General features: G+C 61.5%; 3 protein-coding genes across 5 annotated transcripts; 1 reads left to right on the forward strand and 2 right to left on the reverse strand.

Moving 5' to 3' along the window:
• Window positions 1-4,603: 4,603 nt before the first annotated feature.
• Window positions 4,604-7,792, reverse strand: HJV (hemojuvelin BMP co-receptor). Of its 2 annotated transcripts, XM_056510976.1 has the most exons (5): window positions 7,302-7,766; window positions 7,133-7,186; window positions 6,594-6,755; window positions 5,943-6,445; window positions 4,604-5,507 (listed from the first exon to the last, which is right to left on the reverse strand). In XM_056510976.1, the coding sequence occupies exons 3-5, from the start codon at window positions 6,691-6,693 to the stop codon at window positions 4,893-4,895; spliced, it is 1,218 nt and encodes a 405-aa protein (XP_056366951.1). In that variant the 5' UTR covers window positions 6,694-6,755; window positions 7,133-7,186; window positions 7,302-7,766; the 3' UTR covers window positions 4,604-4,892. The 2 variants fall into 2 exon arrangements, with proteins under 2 accessions (XP_056366951.1, XP_056366950.1); XM_056510975.1 differs by having other exon boundaries at window positions 7,133-7,792.
• Window positions 7,793-9,440: 1,648 nt separating this feature from the next.
• On the forward strand, window positions 9,441-10,641 carry BOLA1 (bolA family member 1). The gene is made up of 2 exons (XM_056511063.1): window positions 9,441-9,530; window positions 10,020-10,641. Exon 2 carries the CDS (start codon window positions 10,030-10,032, stop codon window positions 10,399-10,401), a length of 372 nt encoding a protein of 123 aa, XP_056367038.1. The 5' UTR covers window positions 9,441-9,530; window positions 10,020-10,029; the 3' UTR covers window positions 10,402-10,641.
• Window positions 10,642-10,650: 9 nt separating this feature from the next.
• On the reverse strand, window positions 10,651-20,524 carry SV2A (synaptic vesicle glycoprotein 2A). 2 transcript variants are annotated; one of them, XM_056510943.1, is made up of 13 exons: window positions 19,989-20,524; window positions 17,235-17,976; window positions 16,229-16,409; window positions 15,977-16,128; window positions 15,767-15,900; window positions 15,282-15,371; window positions 14,986-15,096; window positions 14,827-14,915; window positions 14,347-14,511; window positions 14,121-14,254; window positions 13,713-13,916; window positions 13,213-13,372; window positions 10,651-12,290 (listed from the first exon to the last, which is right to left on the reverse strand). In XM_056510943.1, the coding sequence occupies exons 2-13, from the start codon at window positions 17,809-17,811 to the stop codon at window positions 12,107-12,109; spliced, it is 2,181 nt and encodes a 726-aa protein (XP_056366918.1). In that variant the 5' UTR covers window positions 17,812-17,976; window positions 19,989-20,524; the 3' UTR covers window positions 10,651-12,106. The 2 variants fall into 2 exon arrangements, with proteins under 2 accessions (XP_056366918.1, XP_056366919.1); XM_056510944.1 differs by having other exon boundaries at window positions 17,235-17,903; window positions 19,989-20,390.
• Between the last annotated feature and the right edge of the window lie 1,355 nt (window positions 20,525-21,879).

Genomic DNA, 21,879 nt, shown 5'->3' on the forward strand with positions numbered 1-21,879 from the left:
CCTTCCTCCCTACTCTCTGCTGCTGGAATTCCTTCGGCAGTCAGACTTGCTCCAGGAAGTTTTCTCACACCAGCAGCACCCCTGGATGGATCTGGGGGGTTGGGAACACTGCGGGACAAATCTTCAAAAATAAGAAAACCAGGAGAGAAATCACCAGTTCTGGGCAGGGACAACCTGCTGCTCCCACTAAACTGTTATTGAAGGCATTCCTCCCCCTCCAGGCTGCTTTGCCATGGGATCGTGGGGCTCAGAGGATCATTTCCACCGTTGGAGGTGGATGGATGTGGAGAGGGGCAGGATCCACTGCTTATCCCGAGCTCAGCCAGGAAAAGGAGATGGCCAGAACAGTGTGACTAACACTTAGCCTCTGAATAACCCATTTCCAAAGCCACAGAGCAAGAAAATGGGCCCTGAGGTGACTCACTGAACTCGGGGTGGGTCCCGGGGAAGGACTCAGGCATGGCACAGACTTGTTTTCGCCAGCACAGCTCCTGGTGCTGATAAGATCCGTGTTTTTCTGCTCCAGGTTATCGGGATTGGTTGCCAGGAGAAGCCACGGCGCTCCCGTGCCAGCCTGGCCTTTGTCCCTGCTCTGGGACGAGCAGCTCGGGGTGGCCGGGACGCCGAGGCTGCCGCAGCCTCTCGGTGTTTGCTCCGTATTTCTCACCTTATATGGTCCCTTCCAGCATATTCCAGGCTGGGAGGGGGGAGAGAGGCGCAGGGAGCGACCCGCAGCGGCTGCGGCGTGGGGACAGATTGTCCCGGGTGTGCACGGGCAGCTGGGGTGGAAAAGGCATTTCCTCTGGTTGTTTGTGTTCAGGGAGCGCTGGGAATAGAGCCCAGCTGGAAAACAAGGGGCTGTGGGACTGGGGTGGCTCCTGAAAAGCAGCTGCTTGTCCCGCGCCGGGGATTTTTGGGAGTGGAGGCTCCGGAGTGGGGCCGGGTCTGTTCCTAAATCCCCAGTCCTGTTTGGGGGTTGAAGGGAAGGTCTCCAGGAGGCAGAGAGTGCTCAGCTGTGCAGGATCGCCAGGCACAGAGGTTTGTCACTCCTCAGAGATCTCCTAGGAACGGCTTGCAGGACAGATTCCCACAGGGGATTCCCAAAATTTCCCTTTTTTTTCTGTTTTGCCCCAGCAAAGGCTTTTGACCCCCATGTTTGAGATTCTCCAGGGACAGGGATCGAGATCCCCTTTTCCCCTTCCCTCTCGGGGCTTTTCCCCTTGAAGTCCCAGTTTTCCAGCTCCCACTGGAGACTGGGATGTGGAAGCTCCCCCTGCCTGGCGGTTCTTCATCCAGGTGGGATTTCTTCCCGTTTTCTGCCCAGAGGGTGTTTTTGGAGGAGGGAGGGGGAGATAAGGCCCCAGAAGAGTTCAGCCATCCGTAAACAAGCAGGAATTCAGATCTTGGGTCTGTAAAGTCCCGTGTTTGTCATCTGCTCTGGCAGGAAGAGGCAGTGACATCAGCTCCACTCCAGGGAGAGAGGGACTTCCAGCTGCTGGCAGAGCCCCTGAAGCCCCTCAGACAGCAAAGGAATACAGAATTTTTCCTCTTTTTCAGCAGCCAAAACTGCTCCAAGGCAGCAAGCAAGAGCTGGGAGTGTCAGATTTGGGGAAGAGAAGTGTGACTTGGAGCCACCTGGTCTTGGGAAGGTGTCCCTGCCATGAGCAAGACAATCTTTAAGGTCTTTTCCAGCCAATAACAATCTGGAATTCTGTAATTCCTGGTTGATTGGGGTGAGGATGGATGTCCTGGCACTCTGGAGCTCTGACTGTGCTGGAGCCCTTCCTGAGTGCTGGGTTCTGTGGACATCTAGAGGCTTTCTCAGGAATGGCAGAGGATTCTCCATCCATCCATCCATCCATCCATCCATCCATCCATCCATCCATCCATCCATCCATCCATCCATCCTCTCCTCTTCTCCAGGCTGGGTTCCCCAGCTCTCACTCACAGCCTTGGAGCAGTCTTGGCTGCTGAGAAGGAGGAAAAGTTCCTTATTCCTTGGCTTTTGTGAGCTTTCCTGGCTGTGAACACCTTCAGGGATGGTGTCCCAGGTGTGTTCTGAGCATCTCCACCTCAGATGGGCCCTGTGACTCAGTCTTGTCCCCTGGAGTAGGGATTTTGGCCAATGCTCCCTGGACAAGGTGACCTGGCCCACCTGGAGCAGCAGCTGGGGCTGCAGCTCCCACTCTGCTCAGGGCAGGTATGGGAGTGTCACAGCAAGTCACAGGGCCACCATCTCCCCCTGTCACAGGGCCACCACCTCCTCTGGACACCCTGCAGGGGCCCAAATTTGAGCCACAGCCAGAGGTTCAGTGCTGGGAAAATGTGCCAAGCGTGGGAAGGTCCTGGCCCACTCCCAAATTATTCCACACTGCTGCTCCACAGTGCAAAGGAGACAAGGTCTCCCAGGGGAGAGAGCAGAGCTCTTCCCCCACCCCGAAAACAGGAGCACAACACAGTCCAAGCTGTTGGTGTCAACAAATGCATTTCCACCGACGTCAGTGGACTTTGGATCGAGCCCTTCCCTCCCTGCTGATGTCACCTGCTAAAATCCACCTCAGCCACTGACCCAGCTCCAGCAGGAGCCCACTTTGGGTGGCTCAGCATCCAGCTGCCCAGCCTGGGCAGTTGGGACTGGGGAGTTCAGGGTCATCTCCCAAGGCAGGAGCAGAGGAGGTTTAGGTTGGATATTTGGGAAATTGTGTTCACAGGAAGGGAGGTCAGGTATTGGAATGATGGAGGTGCCATCCTGGGTGTGTTCAGAAACAAGTGGATGTGGTACCTGGGGTCATGGGTCAGTGCTGCCCTTGGCAGTGCTGTGGGAGAGTTAATGATTCGTGATCTGAGGTTTCTCCAGCCTTAATGATTCCATAATTCACCAGCAACAGCTTCTCCATGCTGTAATCCAGTTGTCAGAAGTGCCCATGTTGGACACTCCTGGCGTAACTCTGGGTCAGGTGGAGCCTGGAATCAGAGCTCTGCAAATCAGGTGCATGCCATCAGAATTCCTGGACATTTTCAGCCTGGGAGCTGCGCTCTAAATTCAGAGGCAGCTCCTAAGAAAGGAAAGGAAAGTGCCAGGCGCAGTCTGGGTGGTGCAGGCTGTTCAGGAGGAGGAAAAGTCTAATTCCATTGGGAGCCCTCCTTTCCTCATGGAATTCTTCTTGAATGGCTCTACTGGCCAACAACTGATGGACAATTAGGTCCTGCATCATCAAATCCATCCCATTTCTCCCAGGAGCTCCAGCACTACCAACGCTGCTCCTGAGGATTTCATGCCTACAGAGGATTTTATCCCTATGGAGAATATTCTCCCCACGGAGGATTTTCTCCCCACAGAAGATTTTATTCCTCCCCAGATGATTTTCTTCTCAGAGGAACCTGTGGAGCACACAGGGAAGCAGCCTGCTTTCCTTTTCTCATTCCTGCTTTGTTTCATCCACCCAAAGCTCCAAAGTCAGAGGAGCAGGAGAGGAAGGAGATATTATTATCTCATCTGCCAGTGCTGCCCAAAGACATGAAGAGACAGATGACAGGAAATGGGGACTCAGAAATAGACCCCTTTAATGTCAAACCCATCAGGGATTCCTGGAGCAGGGTGCAAGACATGGAGCACCCATCCGAGGGGAAATTTGCCATGATTTCCATGAAATTATTTCCTATGTATTCTTTGTGCTCTTGGCACAAAAGAATAAAGAGAGAGAAAACCCCATGGATTTTTCTGAAACATGAATTATAGAACCTCCCTCGATGGAGCCTCCATGCCTGGAAGGGCTGCAATTCCCTTTCCACCATCTCCACAATTCTGCGGGACAAGGATGACCAAATTTTTAATACTTTATTAAAAATAAAGGAAAGTCTTCCCTATGGAAAAGATTTCTCCTGTAGAACTTTACTGCAATCCTCTGAAATACGTGAAATTTGCCCTCCCCTCTGCAGTTCTGCACCTTCCATGGGGCAACACCCTGCCCATCTGTGTGCCCAGCTGGCTCTTTGCCATTAGGAATTCCGTTTTCCAAGTGGAAGCTCCAGTTTGGGTTGGATTTGTGCAGTGACAGAGAATCTGAGCCCAAGGGAGAGAATTCCCAAGGGGTGTTTTGTCCTCCCTGAAACCTGACACCGGTCCCAAGTCCAGACCCAGCTAAATTAAGTCCACAACAGGTGCCAAGAAAACAAGGAAAAACAGCAACAGGGATATAGGAGGTCTCAAGCTCCACAGCTCCCACTGCTGGAGATCCACTTGTTTATCCTGGAAGAGGAGCACACGGACAAAACCGGCTGATTTCTACTCAAAAGTCCCCCTCTTGGTCACAGAGCTCCCCAAAACAATTTGTGTCCTTGCTCTGCTTTGGGAGCAGCTGAGTGAAGGGTCCCTAATCCATTAAAAAAAAAAACAAAAAAAAAAAAAAAAAAAACAAAAAACTACAAACAAACAAACAAACAAAAAGATTAAAAAAAAAAATTTTTTTTACTGCTAAAAATTTGGCTTTGGGTTTTAAGTCCCTTATTTCTGGATCTGTAGGATTCCTGATTGGAATTCTGCTGGATTAACACCGGGAGAAAGGTGGGAAATTAGTTATGGAAAAGCTCTGAGGGACAGAGGGTGTTTCTAACCCACGGGGTTTATTTTTTCTTTGATGCACTGCAATGCCACATCCTTAGAGGAAAAGGAACATGTCAGAATGAAACAGAAAAAACCGGATCTGCCTTCAGGAGAGGAGCTCGGAGCAGCTGCACCATGCATGCGAGACCAGTGGGTGCAAACCAGGGGCTCGTCTCTCCCCTCTCCTGGGTCTCCGATTCCTTGTGGCTGTGGCGACACCTCCTTCAAGGTGACGAATCTCTCCCGGCTGCAGCTTGGAGCCAGGGCTCCCTACGGAGCAGGCAAGGGTTTAAAAGTGCGACAAAACAGCCCAAAGTCCACAGGGGAGGAGGAGGAGGAGAGAGGCTGGAGAGGTGCGCGGGCAGCCCCCCGCAGCCTGGAAGATGTGAAGCTTCTCAGCATCGGGCAGGAAGAGCCGGGCGTCCTCCAGCGCGCCGTGCGCTGCCTTGGCGAAGTCGGCGTCCCCCGAGGTGGCCACGTCGAAAACGCACGACTGGAAGTAGAGATCCTCCACGGGCAGCACCTCCCGGCAGAGCGCCCGGGCCGTGTCGGCGGGGAGGCGGCCGCGGGGGCTGCGGGACAGGCGCTGGCTGCGGGGGCAGCCGCCCACGCACAGCTGCAGGTCCTGCTCCGCGCCGAACGCCCGCGCCACCTCGTCGGCGGCGCGGATGGAGAAGGAGAGCTGGCGGCCGGCCTGGCGCACGGCGATGGTGGTGCCGATGTAGCCGGCGCGGATCTCCACGTGCCGGCCCGGGCTGCGCTCCCGGATCGCCAGGCTGCTCCCGCCGGGACGCGCGCCCCCGTTCACCGAGCCGTCCTGGAAAGCCGCCGGGACGTTGTCCAGCTCGGCCTGGTAGACCTTCTGGTCAATGCATTCCTTCATGTTCTTGAATATGATGGTCAGCTGCGGGGAGCAGGGCGGCAGGGGAATGAGCGTAGCGGGCATGGCCCCATCCCAGCTGCTCAGAGTATCCCAGGATGCAGGTCCCAGCCCACCCATCCGTCCTCAAACCATCCCTGCCACGGTCCTTTTGGGATAACAAAACAGTATTTCCTTCTTTCCTTCTTTTTCCATTTAGTCAATGGAAAACTCTGATGGAGCCAAACCCAGCGAGATTCCTTCAGGTACCCCATGGACACAAGATTCCTCCAAGTACCCCACGGACCACAAGGTCACCTGGCAGCAATGGGAATGTTTAAGGATCCCCTCAACAACCTTCACCATTGCTGTCCCTCCTTCCTCATCCCCCCTGGGTTTGAAGCAGTTCCGAGGGTTTTGGGAAGGACGGGCGGTGCCCTGGCTCTGGATTTGCAGGCCTGGCCTGTGTGCTGATGTTACCTTGCTGGTGACCGTTGCGTTGGAGCCCTCGGCCACCGGCGAGCTGGTGGCTTGCACGAACAGGTAGTCGTTGTCCAAGAGCGGCCAGGAGCCCTCCACGCGGCACGTGTGGAAGTCATGGTGGAAGGTGCGGATGTGCGGGTCCCCGAAGGCAGCGCAGTGCTGGAAGCCGGGCGGGCGGCCGTGCTTGTAGAGGAAGCTCCGCTCGTAGTCGCAGATGTCGAGCGACTCGAAGCCGCGGGGGTTCGGGGCGGGGGGCCGGGGCCGCGGCGGCGCCGTGGGCCCTTCCCTGGAGCAGTTGTTCTGGATCATGAGGTCCTCGATGCCGTGCACGGCGGAGTGGAAGGCCAGGTCCCCGCGGCAGGTGCGGGCGGTGCGCCGGGCGCACAGCGAGTAGGAGCGCAGCGCTGTGCAGAAGGCGCGGCCGCGCTCGGGGCCCCGCAGCTGCAGCGTCGCCGCCACGTACTCCGAGTTGCAGCGGAGGATCTTGCACTGGGAACAGACTGGGAGAGACGGGATGGGGTGGGGAAGGGCAGCCTCTCCTCCCACCTCCCGCCATCCAGCCTGCGCTAGATTCTCACGGGGATTCCTCCTGGAAGCACCTGTCCCCTGGATTTGACAGGGAACAACTCTGCCCGTGCACATCCTTACCGTGCCTGCAGAGGAAAAGGAGCAGGAAAGCTCGGAGGAAGAGGCTGGAGCTGCCCAGCTGCCCTGGGCTCCTGCTGCGGGCAGGTGTCCCCATGCCCATCCATGCAGAGCCTGCAGCGTCTCTCAGCCGCCAGCAGCTCCCAGCTTCGTTCGGCAGCTGCCCTGGAACCAGAGGTGGGATTGGAGAGGGACCAGCAGAGGGGACTAAGAGGGGCCCTGCAGCCGGCAGTGAGTCCAACCCAGCACTTCCAAAGCCACCACTCTTCCCCAGGTGGCACATCCACACGGCTTTGAGCACTTCCAGGGACGTGACTCCACCGCTGCCCTGGGCAGCCCGTGCCAGGGCTTGACCACCCTTTCCATGAGGAAATCTTCCCTGATATCCAACCTGAACCTCCCCTGGTGCTGCTTGAGCTGTCTCCTCACAGTGGTGGTGTTGGGCATTTCACTCCTCCCTGACTTTGGGGACGCTACATGTGGGATCAGAGCCTGAAGCACCCCCTGGTGCCTCACTCCTGCTTTCCCACTGCCCCACTCACCTGTGTCAGCCTCCTCAGGAAACGATCTGGCTTCCAGCGCTGGGAGCTCCTTCCCTGCGGGACACATGGGTGTCCTTGTCACCAGCTCTGCCCCAAGTGACAGCCAGAGAGACCCGTGGGATCACCCAGGAAAATCCCAGCCTCCCTGGGTGCCTCCATGGCCTCGCACCCGGACAGAATCTGAGGTTCCACAAGCAGGTTCCAGGGAGTGGAGCCCCTGTGGCTCTTCGTTCCTGGCCACCTTTGCTCCGTCCTTCCCCCTGCAGAGGGGGCAGAGGCAGGGGTGGAAATCGATCCTCCTAAATTTAGCTGGGCTCTGATCCAGCCGGAAACAACAGCCGGCGAGTGGAGAAGGTGGGGCCCAGGAGCTCCAGGAGGAGGTGGGAGCCCCCAAACCATCGGGACCGGGGGGTCATGCACTCGTGGGAGCTTCCCTGGGTTTTCCTCCTTGGAAATGCCCTGCCTGCACCCCCTGAGAGTGAGTGCCAGTGGAAAAGCACCGTGTTTGTCCATGTGGGATTTGTCCAATAGGGAATGGGATGTTTCCTGACAGGGAATATTTTTCCAGCCTTTTCTCTCACAGCCTCCCCTTCCGGGGCACAGCCAAGTCCTGAACACAAACATGGCACGGGTCAAAGTTGGCCAATGTCCTCAGGGATCGATGACTAGTGTCCCCAGGGATCGATGACTGCCAGGCCATGCTGGCTGCCCTCCTGAAATCCCACCTACACAGGTGCAGGAGGTAGCTGCACCAGCCCCTGATCCCTGAAAGGAGGAGGAATGGTCAGGAATAAACACACCAGGATCTTTCAGGGCCATTCTGGAGGTCATGGAGGAGAGCAGGAATGGGAAGATGGTCCCTCAGCATTCCAGCACCCACAGATTCCTTTGGGAACACATTCAGGAAAGCTTTCTGCCTCCTAAACCAAGCTCCTGCTGTTTGCTCTGCCCTGCAGGGAGCAAATTCTAGTGACCACCTGAGCCCAGGAGAGCTACAGCACCAGGACTGGGATGGGAAGAGAAGTATTTGGGGAAAGCAGTATTTGCTTGAGACCTGGAAGAGTGGATCCCTCTTCTTTCCAGGATAGGCCACATACACAATCAATCCCAAAGGATTCCTTCCAAGCCACGTTTGGCATAAACCCCATCCCTCCATCCCCACACCTCTGTCAAGGATCCCAGCACTCCACTTACCCCGGCAAATGCCACGGAGGGAACGGGCACCAAACCCCCTAGACCCTCCAGAGGAAAATCCTGGTCCCTGGCCTGGCTCTGGCTCTGGCTCAGGGTGTGAATGAGGAGGGAATCCCAGCTGTTGCCACCCGGGCTTGGAGCAGAGGGAGCAAAAAAACAGCTGAAGATTCTGACAGCCAGATCTGTCACTGGGAGCAGGAGCTGAGTGGGCTCCGACAGCACTTTAAAAATAGCCGGTAGGATTTTTGATTCCAAAAGGCGAATTCCAGTGGGGAGGGAAAGGGAGAAGTCGGGGAGAGCCAAGACCTCCCAGCCGCACCCACAAGCGGTGGGTGAGGCGGACACGGAGCCCCTCAGAGCTGCCCATCCCGAGGTTTCTCCAGGCTCTGGCAGAAACGCAGGTTGGGAATGCAAAGTTATGCTGGAAATCCCAAGAGCTCCCATTCCATCAGCACCCGGCAGTGTGCAGCCCTGCAGGCAAGCACTGCCCTCCTGGCTCTGGAGCAGAGCCCGTGGGGATGACAGTGGTGTCCAGGGACTTCTCCTCCGGGATTCTCCACTCCAGAGCCTTTCCTCTCCCTCCCTGGGAGCGCCTGGGGAATTGGGAGAACTGGGTATTTTATTCCTCTGCCTGCAAGACATTGAGAGGGGTGCGGAAGGAACCACCTGGCTCAAAGATGCAACCAAAACCCCACGGGATCGAGCCGGCTTGTGCATAAACCGATCCCCAGGCACCTGCTCCACGGCCGGGCAGCTGGGCGCTAAAAAAACCCGGCAGAAGGTGGAGCCGGACACTCCTGAGCTCTGTGGAGAGACCCCGAGAGGGCTCCAATGGTGCCACGCTGGGGGGATCCCATGGGACACCCGGCCCCAAACAGCGCCCTGACCGCTCTGGGGAGAGCGGGGCCTGAGCGCCGCCTCAGCGCCGCGGCCATATTGGGGTGGAGGGGCGGGGCCTGGGCCTCAGCGCCGCGGCCATATTAGGATAGGGGGCGGGGCCTGGGCCTCAGCGCCGCGGCCATATTAGGATAGGGGCGGGGCCTGGGCCTCAGCGCCCCGGCCATTGGGATAAAAAGGCGGGGCCTGTGAGTGGGCGGGGCCTATACTGGTTGCTGGAATTGGGCTGGGCGGTCACGTGGCGCGGCTCCACCGGTGTCACGTGACAGCGGCCGGGCGATCCCGGGCGGCGTGACCGGAGCGGACGGTGAGGGGCGGGAGGGGCCCGGGGACTGCGGGAGGACGTGGTGGTGCCGCGGGTGTCCTGTGGAAGGAGCGGGGGGTACCCGGCGTGGGTTCCACGGGGGATGGGGGGCTCTGGATGCACCCCGAGGCGGGTCCGGCCCTTCTCTCCTGCTCTGAGACTGCCCCGAGCCCCGGACACCCCCTGCGTCCTCCGCTACTCCCGGGGCAGGAGCCGCCCCCGCAGGGCTCCCCCAGCCCCGCCTCGTCCCCGGTAGCAGCGGCAGAGCCCCCGCTCATCCCTCGGTGCTGCTCCATGTGCCCCCTCTCGCCATCCCCATTTTCCGTGCGGGGCCCTCCGCCCACGCTCCGTTTCACCCCAGTCGCCCCACTGCCTCTCCTCGAGCCTCTCCTCACTTCCAGCCCCCCAGTCATCCTCAAACTCCTCCGAAGCCGGGTCCTCTCCCGGGGGGGCGGCAGTGCCTCTGTCCTGGCAGCCCCCTCTCTCTTGCAGCCCTTCTCCGATGCGGGGTCCCCTCCTGGCGGCCGCTGGCGGGGCCATGGGGGGCGCGGGGGGGCCCCTGGCCCGCACCATCCGCGCCAAGCTGACGGCGGCCCTGCAGCCCACGCACCTGGAGGTGCGGGACGACTCCCCCCGCCACGGGGGCCCCCCCGGCGCCGAGACGCACTTCGGGGTGCTGGTGGTGAGCGGGCGCTTCGCGGGGCTGCCGCCGCTGCAGCGGCACCGGCTGGTGCACGAGGCGCTGCGGGCCGAGCTGGCCGGGCCCCTGCACGCCCTGCAGGTCACCGCCCGCACCCCCGAGCAGTGGCGGAGCGACCCCCGCGTCCCCTCCGCGCCCCCGTGCCTGGGGGGCTCCAAGCGGGAGCAGCAGTGACGGAGCCCCCGGAGCCCCGCCAGGGAGAGCACCGGGACCCCCGGTGTCAGCAATCAGACCGAGCCTGGATTTCGGAGGGGAAAAAAGGAATGGGGGGCCACACCCCCCCCCCCCCCCAATCGAGCTCTGCCTCGACCCTCCCACCCCGGCATGGACCCACCCAACCATCCCCCCGCAGCTCCCACCCTCGGGGGGATTTTTGGGGTGTCCCTCCCATTTAAATAAACGTGTTCTGGGGGCAGCTGAGTCTGGAGAACCCTTTGTTTCCGGGGGGTAATTTTGTGCTTTTTTGGGATGGTTTTTTTCCATTTTAATTAATTTACAAACACCTGAAACTACAGCACGGCACGACAGAGCTACAGGGGGGCCGGGGGGGCCCCAAGGACCAGCTACACCAAGGGGGGACAAAGCACATGGGGGCTGCTTGGAATGGGAGGGGGCTGCCCTGGGGGTGGGGGGTCCCAGGGGGCTCTGACCGACCCTGCCCTGTGTGGGGCTGATTGGGCAGGGGGGGCAGAGCATGGGGGACACCCCCCAAACCCCAGGTTTGGAGGGAGCACAGCACTGGGACCCCCCTGAACCCCGATTTCTTTTGAGGAGGGCACAGCACTGGGGACCCCTTGTACCCCAGTTTTTTTTGGGGGGTAGGGGCTGTTTGTGCTTTACAAACCGCTGGTGGTTTTGGGCTTGGGGGAGGTAAAAGGGGGTGCAGGGGAATATTGTAGTGGAGGGGTTAAAGGGGATGTGGGGGGCACATGGGGATGCAGGGAGGGAAAGGGGCTGGGAGGAGGAAAAGAGGGTGCAGGGAGCCCCCCACACCCCTGCTCACCCACACCAGCATTCCCTCTAACTGGGAAAGTCCTTTAAAAATCAGTTAAAAATCACTAACTGGCAGTTTTGGGGGTCCCCCACTGCTGCACCCCAAATGAGACCAAGGGCTGGGGCTGTGCCTGGGGGGGAGCTGTGCTTTGCACCCTGAAAGTTGGGCACCCAAAAGTGGGGACATCCTGGGGGAAGGAGAGCATGTGCTTTAACAGGGGACACCCTAAAATTGTCAGGGAGTCCCAGGGGGATCCTGCACCCCCAGCTGCTGCACCCCAATATCCTGTGTCCCCCCTGGAGACATTGCTGAGGCACCCCAAGGGTTCTTGCTCCCCAAAAGACCACCCCCAGATGCCCCCCCCACCCCAAATCCGTGGGGGTTTGGGGGACCCTGCTGAGTGCCCTCCACAGGGACGGGGAAACTGAGACCAGAGACTTTATCCTCCTCCTCCTCCCTGGCTCAGAAGGGATTTGGGGGGATGCACAGAGATATGGGGGTTCAGAGGGCCTGTGTCATCCCCCCTCGATGCCAGGGCCCCCCTAAATCCTGTCCCACAGCCCCCCAGGAATGAGCAGCAACTCACACAGGGGGTGACACCGAGAAAAGAAACTGGGGGGCTGAGAGGAGTATTGGGGGTTGAGGGGTGACAGGGAACTGGGGGAGTTTTGGGGGCCAGGGGGGAGTTTGAGGTTTGAGGAGGTTTTGGAGGTACAAGGGGATCTGGGGGTTGGGGGGTGGTCCAAGTGCAAATGAAAAAGATCCCAAATGCTCCAAGAAGACGTTTCACAGTGTCTAACGCGACTAATCCCGGGGGCACGAGGGGGGAACGCTGGATTCGGGGGGTGCCCCGGGGACGGGGGGTCCCTCTCCCCCAGCCCCCCGTCACTGCAGGACCTGCCCCCGTGTCTCGGGCAGTTTGAGGGCCAGGGAGCTGCCGAGGGCCAGCGCGGCCGAGGCGAACAGGATGGGCACGGCCTTGGTGATGCCCACGAAGGAGGTGAAGATGCTGATGCCCAGCACGGCCGCCAGCTTGCACAGCGCGTTCAGGAAGCCAAATGCCGTCGTCCTGGGGAGCACGGGGAGGGCTGGGGTGGGTGGGGGCGCCTCCGGGGCTGGGGTGCGACCCCACCCTCGGGGGCACCTGCAGAGGTGCAGGTGTGTGTGCCTGAAGTGGGCACCTAGCACTCCAAAAGGGGAGCTCAGAACCCGAAAATGTGCGTCCAGCACCCCAACGTGAGCACCTGGCAGCCAAGAGCTGGCAGGCAGTGCCCAGAAACAGGTACTGAGCAGCTGGTAACCCACCCCTGGCAGGCAGTGCTCAGAAACAGGTACTGAGCAGCTGGTAACCCACCCCTGGCAGGCAGCGCCCAGAAACAGGTACTGAGCAGCTGGTAACCCACCCCTGGCAGGCAGCGCCCAGAAACAGGTACTGAGCAGCTGGTAACCCACCCCTGGCAGTCAGCGCCCAGAAACAGGTACTGAGCAGCTGGTAACCCACCCCTGGCAGGCAGCACCCAGAAACAGGTACTGAGCAGCTGGTAACCCACCCCTGGCAGGCAGCACCCAGAAACAGGTACTGAGCAGCTGGTAACCCACCCCTGGCAGGCAGTGCTCAGAAACAGGTACTGAGCAGCTGGTAACCCACCCCTGGCAGTCAGCACCCAAAAATAGGTACTGAGCAGCTGGTAACCCACCCCTGGCAGGCAGCACCCCACGACCTGTACCCAGCAGTTGGTACCTCAGCATCCAAAGCTTCCCGACTGGCACTTCACATGCATCACCCAGAACCCAAACTCTCCCACCTGGCATCCAAATTATTGCCCCCAGCACCCCACGCCTCCCATTTGACACCAAAAAACTTCCACACCCGGTACCCAGCCCCTAAATCCTCCCACCCTGCATCCAGAACATCCCCCCACAACTGAAACCTCCCACCCAGCATCCAAAGCCTCACTACTGGCACCCAAAACCTCCATTGCAGGCCCCACCTCTTGTCAGAGGGGTACAGCTCCACGGTGAGCACGTCGAGAGCGTTCCAGGAGGCAATGCTGACCCCCCCAAAGAGGCAGAGCAGAGCAATCATGGCAGACTCGCTGTTCCCAAAGGACAGGAAGAAGCAGCTGATGCAGGACATGACACTGGAGCCAGCTGGGGGACACGTGGACGTGTCAGAGCACAGGCAAACTCAGATGGGAGGTGGGACTGGGGGGGCTGAGGGTACCAAGAGGGACAGGGACATGGGGGTGACCCACAGCAGGGACAGGGAGGTCCCCAAGAGATCAACAGAGATGGAGGTGACAGCGGCTGGGAGGAGGATCAGGAAGGTCCCAAAGGGGTGATGGAGGTGGGGTCACCCACAGGGGCAGTCCCCAAAAGGTGATGGTGATGAAGTGACCCAGCGGGTGGGAGGTGGGTGAGGAAGATGCAGAGCCTGGTTTGGGCTGGGGGGCTCCAGGATCCCCCAGCCCCAGCCTGCCCGAGTGCCCACCCAGCATGCGCAGGCGGCCGATCTTGTCCATGAGCAGGGCCGAGACGATGTTCCCAGGGAGCACAGCCAGGGTGCCCAGGAAGCTGACAAAGTAGATCATGTAGGCGTTGTTGTCGTCGCTGAAGTCCAGCTGGCAGCCCTCCTTGTTGTGCAGGAACGTGCTGTTCAGCACCCGGCTGTTGATGAACTTGTACTCGAAGAGATCTGGGGGGACAGTGGGCAAAGGGGTCACCCCATGTCCTCACAGCCCCTCCCTGGGGGGGTCACATCATCTCTACCACCCCAACTCCACCAAGCCACTCTCCTGACCCTCCTCCAACCTGGTGGCTCGCCCCCGCCTCCATCAAAACCCTGGGGGTCACCCTGGTGGGTCCCCCCTCCCCACACCTGGGGATCCCATTCCCCCACCTGTGTTGTAGAAGACGGTGGAGATGAAGGTGCAGTTCTTGAAGAAGGTGTTGCTGGAAGTGATGTCCTCGAAGTAACAGTCCTCAAAGAGCGAGTCCTCGAACGTCACCGACTTCATCTTCAGCCCGATGAACCTGCGCGGGGGCAGCAGGGAGGCCCCAGGTGTCCCCACCCCTGTGGGGAGCAGCCCCAGGCTCAGCCCCCAGGCTCAGCCCCCCTCACTCACTTGTCATTGTAATACTCCCCAGCACGGTGCACTTGGTTCTCCAGGGTGAAGTTGAAGGTGAAGTGCCGAACCTTCTCGCGCGTGAAGAGCTTCGTGCGCGACGCGTACTCGATGCTCTGCAGGTGCTTGATCATGTCTGGGAACCACACGGTGAGCCCGTAGTAGCTGTGGAGACAGGGGTGAGCAGGCACCGCACACCTGGGGCTCCCAGTGCTGGCCCAGGGCTCCCAGTACCAGCCCTGAGCTCCCAGTGCCAGCCTGTGCTATTGCAGTGACACTTGTTCTGTCCCATCCCATTCATCCCATCCCATTGATCCCATTGATCCCATTGATCCCATTGATCCCATTGATCCCATCCCATCCCACCCCATCCAGTGCTGTCCATCTCATCCCATCCCATCCCATCCCATCCCATCCCATCCCATCCCATCCCATCCCATCCCATCCCATCCCATCCCATCCCATCCCAGCCCTCAGCACCTGAAGGACATGGTGAACCACACCGCCATCATCATCAGCGTCACCCGCCGGTACTCAGGCACGAAGCACTGCTGGAAGTTGCTCCAGACCTGCGGAGGGACACGGGAGGTGACAGGGGGCACACGGGGCACAGGGACCCCCGGGGGGCTCCGGCCTCACCTGCTGGGACAGGTTGAGGCATCGGACCAGCCAGCGCCGGTACCACGTCCCGGTGTCCGACTGGATCTCGATGAGCTCGTCCTCCCGCTTGATGGTCTTGATGTGGGTGACCTGTGGGGGGGACAGTCTGGGGACACTGGGAGCCACCAGGGCCCCACCTTGTGCCTCAGTTTCCCCACTGTTACAGCAGCACTTCGTCCCCTGGGTGGTGTTTTCCCACCTCCTGCTCCTGCAGGACACCCCACCCTGGCTTGGGATGCTGGGGACCCCAGGGCTCAGCCCTGGGGAGTCCTTACCGAGAAGACCCTCTCAGGGTGGCCCTTGGCCCTCATGTTCGTGTCATGGACCTGCTTCAGCACCATCCAGGCCTCGTCGTGCTTCCCGTTCTGCGAGGGCAGGGACAGGTCACTCTGGGACACCCCGGACCCTGACCCTGCCAGCGCCATCAGCGCCCCTGCCTGGCTCCACCACCCACCTGGGTCCTGCTGCCCACCTTCATCCCACACCATCTTCATCACCTCCTCGGGGCCCCCCCACCCCTCTGGGGTCCCTGGCTGGGTCCCATCATCCGCTTGGGGTTCCTGCCCAGTTCCACACCTCCCCAAAACCCATCTGGGGCTTCCTGTCCAGGTCTCAGACCCTCTGGGGGTCCCGGGCTGGGTTGCCCCATCTCCGCCCCACCTGGGGGTCTCTTCCTGGGGGCCCTCTCACCACCCCCACTCCAGGGCCCTGATTCAGCTCAGATTCCCCCCAGGACACGGCCATGCCCCCTGGACCCCACCTCAAGGTAGAAGCGTGGGCTCTCGGGCATGGTGGTGAGCGCCCCGATGGCGAAGACCGAGGGGAAGGCGCAGACCAGGACAAAGACCCTCCAGCTGTGGAACTGGTACGCGGAGCCCATCTGGAAGCTCCAGCCTGGACAGGGACAGGACAGGGCGGTGGGGCCGAGCCCCGGCGCACCCCCCGTGCCCCGCTGGCCCGGGTCTCCTACCGTAGTGGGGGATGATGGCCCAGGCCATGGCGGACGCGTAGATGCCCCCGATCATCCAGAACATGCAGAGCCAGCTCAGGTGCTCCCCGCGCTTCTCCTGCGCCAGGAACTCCGAGAAGTAGGAGAAGACGATGGGGATGGAGCCGCCGATGCTGGGGATGGAGGGGAGGGAGCGGCATCACCCCCCGCCCCACGGCCCAGGGGAGAGCAGCCCCTGCTCCGGGGGTCCCTCCGCAGCTGGGCCCCCCTTACCCCACGCCCGAGAGCAGGCGGCAGAAGAGGAAGGTGCCGTAGCCCTGGACGAAGGAGGAGAAGAAGGCGAAGACGCTGTTGACGGAGAGGGAGATGAGGAGGCACTGCCTTCGGCCCAGCCGGTCGGCCAGCCCGCCCCACACGAACGCGCCCACCATCATGCCCAGGTACACGATGAGTCCTGGGGAGGGGACACACAGCCAGGTCAGAGCCGGGGGACACGGGGACCTGCACCCCGGAGGAGGGAGAGCGTCCTGGGCACTGGGGGCGGCGTCCTCAGGATGCTGGGTGCCCTCGAAGGGAGGGGACAGAATCCCCTGCGAAGGGGTGGTCGGGGTTGTCCCCCTGCTCTGCTCAGGGACTGTGGGACATGGGGGGAAGAAGCACCCCCAGGACCCCCACACCCAGCCCTCCCCTTGTCCCAAGATTGCCAGATCTCAGGGATGGGGGGCACTGGTGCCCCCAGGGATTTGGGGGCTGTCAGGCTCTGGCAGGCATCACAGAGAAGGGGGAAGCAATCAAACAAAGCCCCTCATGGCCCCCCAAACCCAATCTCAAGACCCACTAATCAGCCCAAGCTCCTGAGCTCACTGCCTCTCGCCATTGCTCACGTGGGGACCAGTGTAGGACTGGGAGGAGGATGGAGGGAGCCCTACACATGGGGATGTCCCCACATCCCTTCCTGGGCCCCACACCTCACGGCCTCACGGCCTCCCAATTCCTCCTGTGTTGTCTCATAGCCCCTATGACCCCCCACATCTCCCTGAGCCCCCCACGCCCTCTCCATCCCCAACTCCCTGCGTCCCCACCCTCCTGTGCCTCTCTGCTCCCCCAACATGTCCTTGTGTCCCCCTACAATTCCACACGTCTGTCCGTATCCCCACATCCCCCACGGGACTCCCCACATCTCCCGGTGCCCCTCCACGTGGCTCTGACCCTCCTGTCCCCCCTGTCCCATGGCTGTCCCCTATCCCGGACTCCCCCACGCCCCTGCCCCTCTCCTCACCCAGCATGCCCTTGTTGGAGTCGGAGAGGCACATGTCCTTCTCGGCGCTGGGCAGGACAAAGCCCACCACAAAGACCTCGACGCCGTCGGCCATGAGGGCCAAGCCCAGGACAAAGTAGAGGGTCCACTGGAAGCGGCCGTGGCCGCACTCCTGCAGGATGAGCTCGTACTGCTGCGCCAGCTCCTCGCGCTCCTTCCTGCGCTGCCCCTCGCTGTCGTCGAACGCGGCCGCGGCCGCGGCTCCCAGGCGCTCGCCCCCCTTCAGCGACTCCTGCCGGGGGATCCCCTGGTACTCGCCCTCGTAGATCTCATCCTCCTCGTCGTGGCCCTCGGTGGCGTCGCTGGACACCCCCTCCTCCTCGTTGGCCCCCTCGCCGCCCCGGTAGTAGCCGTCCTGGGGCGCGTAGTCTTCGTCGTCCTCCTCCTCCTCGAAGCGGGAGTAAGAGCGCCGGGTGTACTCGTCCTGCACTCGGTCCATGCCCCGGCTCACCTTCTTGGCCGCCTGCTTCTTCACCTCCTTGGCGATGTCCTTGGCGCCGCGGATGAACGCGGTGCGGTCCCGGAACGACTCGTCCATGGTGCCGGGGGTCGGGCGGGGCTGCAGAGGGTGCGGGGGGTGCAGGGGGTGCAGGGGTGTCTCTGCTCGGGGGCTGCGCCCTCAGGCCCGGGCTGCGGGGACAGGGGAGGCGGCGCTACCCATCCGTGGAACGGGCTGCGAGGGGACCCTGGTGCCGGCCTGGACCTGGGGAGCCCAGACACAACCAGGGCTCAGGTGGGCTGGCAGTGGCCATGCATTCCACTCTGCACTTTTTCTCCGTCTCAGATGGGAACAGGGGGATTTGGGGACCCCCCAGTGAAGTGGCACGGAGCACAGTGGGTGCTGGAGTGGGGACAGGCTGAGAGACACAGCCCCCTTCCCCTCACTTGAGGGGCTCCAGCTCCCACAGCTCACTGGGACCCCCGCTCCCCCTGGATCCATCCCTTCTGCACAGGCTGAGCAGGGGGGACATCAGGGCCACGGCTACCCTGAGCATCCCCAGTCTATCCCCCCAGGACTGCGAGTCACCCCAAAATCAAGGCCATTAGCAGGTCTGTACTGAAGCCCCCCATTTCCTCGGGCACCACAGGGAGGATGAGGGGATCAGCCCCGAGGTCCCCAGACCCTCCCAGCACCACCATCCCCCGGGTGGGTGGCTCGAGGTTGGCACAGAGGATCCTCAGAGGGGTCCCTGGAGTGACAGTGAGCCCCGTGTGCCAGGCCACGCTGGCTGCAGCAGCTGCAGGCAGGATTTACTGCGGGAGATGCCAGCGCCGGCCAGTGCGGGCTGGGGGCACCACGAGTGCCCCGGGGTCCAGCCCCGGCGGGAGGAGAGGGGCATCCAGATACCCGGGGGGGGCATCTCCTTGTCCCCTCGCATCCCAGCATCCCACCCCCTCTTCCCCAGCCCAGCATGCCCACACCCACTGCACAGAGCCCAGCTGGGCTGGTGACGGGGACAGACCCCCAGCCCCCCAGCCCGATGCTGCTGCTCCACCCGCAGCAGCCGTCGTGACCCCCCAATGTTATTTTTATCACTGCTGAGTCGGGAAGGAGCTGCGGGCAGAGGGATGCAGCCAGTGATGTGTCCCCCCCTGCCCAAGCGAGGGGACAGGGCACGCAGGGACGCTAAATTTAGCCCTCAGGAAACCCTGGAGGGAGGGGGGCTGCGGCACAGCAGCCCCCACTCCTGAGCAGAGCCAGGCAGGTGGTTTTACAGGATAAAATGGCAGATTTCCCCCATGAGCTCCCCTCTGGCTGGAGGGAGACCCCAGTCCCCTCCCCGGGGGTCCCAGGGCCTGTGAGGCTCCTGGCAGGGCCCCATCCATCACCAAGGTCATTTTGCTCCCGCCAGGCTCGTGGCTCCCTTTGGAGCCTCCCAATGTGGGGCCAGCATCCCACAGGCCGGGAGGTGCTGGGGGCCGGGAGAAGGAGCGGGGGAGCAGGAGAGGCTGGGTGCACGGTGAGGAAGAGGATGGGCTGGGGAGCAAGGTCACCGCTGGCTCCGTGACAGCGGCCGTACGAACCAGGGAGCCTCGAGCGGCCGAGCCGACGCCAGGAGCCAGCGCTGGATGGGATCGGGGTCTGAGCCCACAAGAGAGACAGAAATCCCACACACCACAGTCCCTGAAATGCAGGAGTCAGGGAGTCCCCGAAAATGCCCCTCTGGGGGCTGAACACGCCGCTGGCCCTGCAGTCCCGTCGTGGACAAGGTTATCGGACCTGGATCCGTCTCCTCCTGCCGCGCATCCACGCGGAGCCAAGGATTGATGCAACCACGCATCCCAAAACCCCCGGGATTCCCACGCTGGGGGTCTGCATTCCCCACCCGCAGCCCCCAGCCTCCCTGCGGAACGCCAGGAACATGGCGACAAGGGGGAAGAGTTGGAAATCACTGGTGTCCAAGGTCACCCCACAACCCCCCCGGTGCCACCCCTTCCCCAAAACCCTCCGGTTCCCCCTCCCATCCCTGCGGCGAATTCCCGATCCCCTCCGGCTGCTCTGCGGTCACAGGACGGCGCGGGAGATGACAGGAGCCCCCCAAAACGCACATCCAAAGGCAGAGCCGGGCTGCAGAGAAGGATTTCCAGGACAAAATGGCCACAGCAAGTGGGAAGGGGAAGCCGAACCCCGAATCCATCAGCGGCTCCGGGGACGCCGATTAACGCCGCAGGGAGGGGGGATGCGCGATATAATCCCGTTTTGTTCCCCCTTACCTGGCTCAGCCTTCGCCCCACTCGAGCTGCGGCGCCGGCGAGGGGGATGCTGCGGCGAGGGAGGATGCTGGGGAAGGGGCTCGCAGCGGAAAGGGGGTGCTCCGGCAGCAGCTGCGGGGAGCAGCGCTAGCGCCGCAGCCTCCGGCGCGCACACGGAGCGCGGGCAGAGCCCATCGGCGCAGCCCGGCAAGGGAGGGACCAGCCGGGCACCGGGGAGCCGGGGGGGCGATGGAGCGGGGAGGGGGCGGCGGAGCGCAGCCCCGGGGATGCGGAGCTCGGCGGGATCGCGGTGCCCGGGATGGAGCTGCCGGGACGGAGCCCGAGACTGCGGCTGGCGGGGAGCGGCCGTGGGATGGGGGCATCAGCCCGAGCCCCCCCGGATCCTTCGGCGGAGCTCAGCCCGCCCCCCGCCCCCGTCACGGCTGAGTCACGGCCTCCGCGGGGCTGGATTGGGATTTTTTTGGGGTCAAATCGTCCCCGCCTGGGCTGCCCAGACTCGGCCCCTAGGCTACAACACGACACAAAAGCCCCTGATTAATTTTTTAGGGGGCGGGGGGGGCGTTAGGGCTGGAGATGCACATTGCAGAATAGGATGCCCAAACCGACCCCCGTTTCCCATGGATGACTTCCCGAGGGTGAGACACTGGCACCCGCAGTTCTTCAGCCCCATATCCCCAGGGCTATGGGGTGCTGGGTGCTCAGAGTGGGGGCCCCCCAGGGCTGGGGGTGCTCCCTTGAGCAGGATCCTCCCTGAGCCCCCCTCACTGGCATTCCAATGTTCCCAGAGCCCCTCCATCCGGCATCCCAACACTCCCAGAGTCCCAACCTTCCCTGAACCCCCGCAATGAGCTGACCCAGTCCCAGCTTCCAGGGTGTCCACCCCAAATCCTCCCAGTCTGTCAGGATCCATCCAGATCAGCACTTCACCCCTCAGACTGGAAAACAGGGATGGGGACCAGTCTGCACTGGTGGGGCCAGCACAGGGAAGGATTTAGAAACCCAGGAGCTGAGAAGCAATTGTGACATTTACCGTGGGGAAAACAAACCTCAGAGGGGGCTGGAAGTGCAGGACAAGGCTGGCAGTCGAGGAGCATCCCTGAGAAACGGGAAATCACGGTGAGCCCCAGCCCCGGTGGGGGCGAGGAGAGGGAGTGTCACAGCCTCAGGCACCGGGTGACTCATGTGCCACTGCCAGTGCCACTGTCACTGCTGAGCTCCACATCCCCTGCTCGGCTGGGGCCGCTGGGCCCCCGGGTGTTTTTGTGGATCAGCAGAGGGAACAGGCTTGGCAGCAGCACAGAGCATGGCAACTCCTGGCCCCAGGGCCCCAAACACGGGGAATGGGGCAGAGCTGAGAGGAATGGGATAAAAATAGGGGGATGATGGGATAAAGTGGGGGGGAATGGGATAAAATGGGAGGAAAAGGGACAATGCCAGGGCTGACAGTGGACTGCAATCAGGGGGAAGGTAGGATGTAACTGGGAATGACAGGATAACACCAGGGATGATGGGATAAAACTGGGGATGACAGTGGGTAACTCCAGGGGAGAAGGGGATGATGACTGTGTCCGTGCAGGGAGATTGGCTGCCCTGGGTGGATCCTGGTGGCTTCCACGGCTGAGGAGCAGAGAAATGGCACCCTGGGGCTGCCTTGATCCAGACAGGAATCACTGGATTCTCCGAATACTGGAGATCTGTTCAGCCCCTTGGCTCTCAGCACAACAGGGAATCCCCAATCCCACACCACGCATCCCGACCCTCACACCTAAATCCACTCACTCCACCAGCCACGAGGGATTCTCCCCACATTTCTGGATGTGAAGGATCAGGAGGGGGTTCCAACCTTGTCCCTCCCTTCCCAGCCCATCCAGACCCTAGGAATTCCCACCTG

The sequence above is a fragment of the Oenanthe melanoleuca genome, chromosome 25 (assembly GCF_029582105.1).
Source record: "Oenanthe melanoleuca isolate GR-GAL-2019-014 chromosome 25, OMel1.0, whole genome shotgun sequence".
Taxonomy (NCBI): domain Eukaryota; kingdom Metazoa; phylum Chordata; class Aves; order Passeriformes; family Muscicapidae; genus Oenanthe; species Oenanthe melanoleuca.